Here is a 3,387-nt window from a genome sequence, read left to right on the forward strand (position 1 = left end):
ATATTATTTTACCCACTTTTTCAATTACCTATGTATACATTTTATTTCCCGCTTCTCTCATCACTTCATTTTATTAATTCTATTTTGTAAAATTATTCATTTTATGTGTAAAATTATTCTGTTTATAGTTTCTTTTTTATTTTTTTATTTTTCTATACTTACTGTAGTTGTTATCTTGTTCTGTTTTTAGCCCTGAAGAAGGCTAGAAACTCTAGCTGAAACGTTGGCACATTAAAAATAGGTTAATCAAACTTATTTGTGTTTATCATTGACTGCACCCCCAACCGTCTTCTCCTCGTTCATCATCCACGGTCAACTATCGCTCATAATTATATACTAAATAGTTATAATAAACATCAGTTCCATCATTAATCTAATGTATGAATAAAAATATTAATAAATGTTTAATTTAACTGAATATATTCCAATAATTGATATAAAATTTTCAAATAATCTGTATACATCCCAAAATCTAGCAATAGTGAAGTATTACCGGGCTGCTAATATAATACAACAATTAATAAATATCTTATTACATCATATAACAATTAATAAATATCTTAATTAATATAAAATACTACAATATCTTCTTTACGTTTTTCTAAAGGGAAAAAAAAAACATCCAATTTCTTATCTACTTTATTCTATCTTCTAGAAATTCGTTTCGAACAACTGGTCCATTATCTATTCCATCTATAAATTATTAGATTGGAAGAAGTTAGATCTTATCCAACTTCAAATTTGAAAGTTAATGTTAAGTATATATTAGTTTAGCTAGCGGGAACTATCGCATCAGTTTCTATCCTTCTCAATCTTTAATTAATTCCATGCATAAGAGATATCATAGAAACATGTTTATTCGTCTGAAGAATTATATATAATGAAAAAAGTTTATTCAACACAAAATTATTTAGCTAGATAATATATAATGACTATCTTTAACGTAATAAACAGTTGCGTTGCCCAACTGTAAAATATCACTTCAGTTTTAGAGTTAAGATTCAGCTTTCTATAAAGTTATAGTAATACTGAATTGTACTCGGTGAGAACTCATAGCTAGGCCGTACGTGAACATATCTTTTAGGCGAGCTACGAATTTTGGTGGAAACCAGCGGCCCTTGCTGGGAAGTTAGTGGCAAACTGGTTTTAGGGGGAGCATCTGTGACCATGGGCATATACGGGGAGCATAGGGGGGGGGGGAGTGGTAACTGCCCCCCTAGAAGTGAAGACAAATTATTGATTTAATAAAAAAAAAATTTTTTTTCAAGTAAATATATAAGATATTAGTGTTTAGATATTCTTATATATAATTATTTTTGGATTTTAAATATTAATTTTTCTTATATAATTGATAACAATATATTTAGGCTAATAATGTAAGACTAATAAGAAGAACAGAAAATGTGATATTAAAAGATATAACTAATGATGTTGGGGTGAGAGTCCCAAAACGTCCTTATTAGATGTAATGAGTGTCTTCCAAGTGTTTACAAATAAAAAAATATAAGAAATGATGAATGAAAATTTAATTCACTTTACGATATCATGCAAAAGGTATTTTTACCTTAGCATCAATTATATCCTTATGGAAATCTTCATACAATAATCAATAAAAAGAACTACAAAGAAAGATAATAACGATTAACATAGTACAATAAACTATAATGACAATAATAATGATATACTGACTGCCTTGTGGTGGTAACCTGACGGTCTGGTGGTTCGGTGGTAGGAGATGAGTCAGCAATGGAGGTGGGACAGGTACCGGAGTCTGGGTCGTCCAATACTTCTCCGTCTGAAAATATTAAACAGAAATTATATATTCATTGATTATTCTCATATACATAGGATGTTTCAGGATTACGAGTCCTAACAGAAAATTCCGGCGATATCAGCAGGCTCATCGACTACAAGGCCAGCTGAAAATGATCGGGCCGGTTAAATTCTTATCGTGTGCCAGGTTTATCTGTTTTCCCGGATAAAGTACATAGCTGGTTTAACAAAGAAATAGCTCTTATTTGGTGATTGCAACTACATATCAGTTCACAGAGTTTCTAAAAACTAAAATGTACCCTCGATATATATAATACGGGTCACCGGGAAATGGGAATAGCAAAGTGATGTTCAGAGACCACAGTTTCAGTTCTGTAAACCAGTTTAAGTACATGGGAAGCCTGTTTATAACCGACAACAAAGTAGAGAGCGGAATAGATGCCAGGATAGCAACAGGAAATAGATTTTATTCCTCACTGCAGAAAATACTGAATTTTAGAGCTAAGACCAGTAGTGATCTATGGGGGAGAAACAAGAAAAGCAGAACAGATGCTCAACTCCTGGGAGAGAAAGATATTGAGAAGGATACGGGGAGGAGTCTCGGAGAAAGGAGTTAGAAGAAGAAGAAGAAGGAATGAGGAACTGATAAATTTGTACGGAGAACCCAGCATCGTGGCGTCAATTAAAAGTGCAAGATCAAGATGGTTAGGACACGTTGAGAGGGTGCCCGATGAAAGGATACCTAAAAAGTTGGTTTATGACAAACCAAAAGGAAAGCGGAAAAGAGGACGCCCCCCGATCAGATGGCTGGACGATGTGGAGGAGGATTTGAAGCTGTTCAAGGTTGGCAGATGGAAGGAGAAAGCAAGAGACCGGGTAGAGGAGGCTTTGTTGTGGAGGAGGCCTGGGTTCTTGCAGGCAGTGTAGTGCCATAATAATAATAATAAGTAATAATAATAATAATAATAATAATCAGTAATAAAAGATGCTTTATTAAAAAAAAAGTATTTAACTAGATGGTGACAAGTTGTACATCGGTCCTTTGCTTATTCTTGACATTGATTTTAAAGAGGTTTGGGAATTTCAAGTTTCTTCATGTTATTTTGCTAAGCCTTCATTAGTTTTGCTTTAACTAGCAGAAATCTGTGTCTTTCTAATAACACATAACAAAAACGTTCAAAATTACTTGCTTAACATAGTTTCAACTTTCCGTAATACCTTCAATTAAATAGTTCTATGATGGAGGGGGAATAATCCTTCAAGTTTAAGACCTTCTATTATGTTTGATGTGATCTCTTAAATAGTGTGAAATGTAGTACTTCGACTAACTGTTGTTGTTGTTGTTGTTGTCTGGGGCTTTAGGGCGTAAGATCCTGAGATCATCAACGCCCATGTTTCGAGCTTCATAATTCTGTTTCATTTATATTTATAATTCTATTTCACTTTATTTATCTCTTTAAATAATTTCGAAAAAAAATTTAAATAATTACTTCTTTTGGTATTTTTTATTACGTATAACAGATTTTCTGGTTTAAATCTTATTCAAAACGCCATTCCTTTTTAAGAAAACTAAGACCATTTCCACGTTCTTCTGGTCATCATTCAGAGCATCCG

General features: G+C 32.8%; 1 protein-coding gene across 1 annotated transcript in view; it reads right to left on the minus strand.

Annotated features, from left to right (window-relative positions):
- Positions 1–1,689: 1,689 nt before the first annotated feature.
- Positions 1,690–3,387, minus strand: part of LOC136795264 (uncharacterized) — a gene marked incomplete at its 3' end in the record, with an annotated part of 39,094 nt that continues 37,396 nt past the window's right edge. The window contains 1 exon segment of the mRNA XM_067045231.1: positions 1,690–1,795. Coding sequence (XP_066901332.1) covers positions 1,690–1,795 — 106 coding nt within the window.

Source organism: Halyomorpha halys, unplaced genomic scaffold, assembly GCF_000696795.3.
Source record: "Halyomorpha halys isolate HHAL.00 unplaced genomic scaffold, Hhal_1.1 Scaffold1506.1, whole genome shotgun sequence".
NCBI lineage: Eukaryota > Metazoa > Arthropoda > Insecta > Hemiptera > Pentatomidae > Halyomorpha > Halyomorpha halys.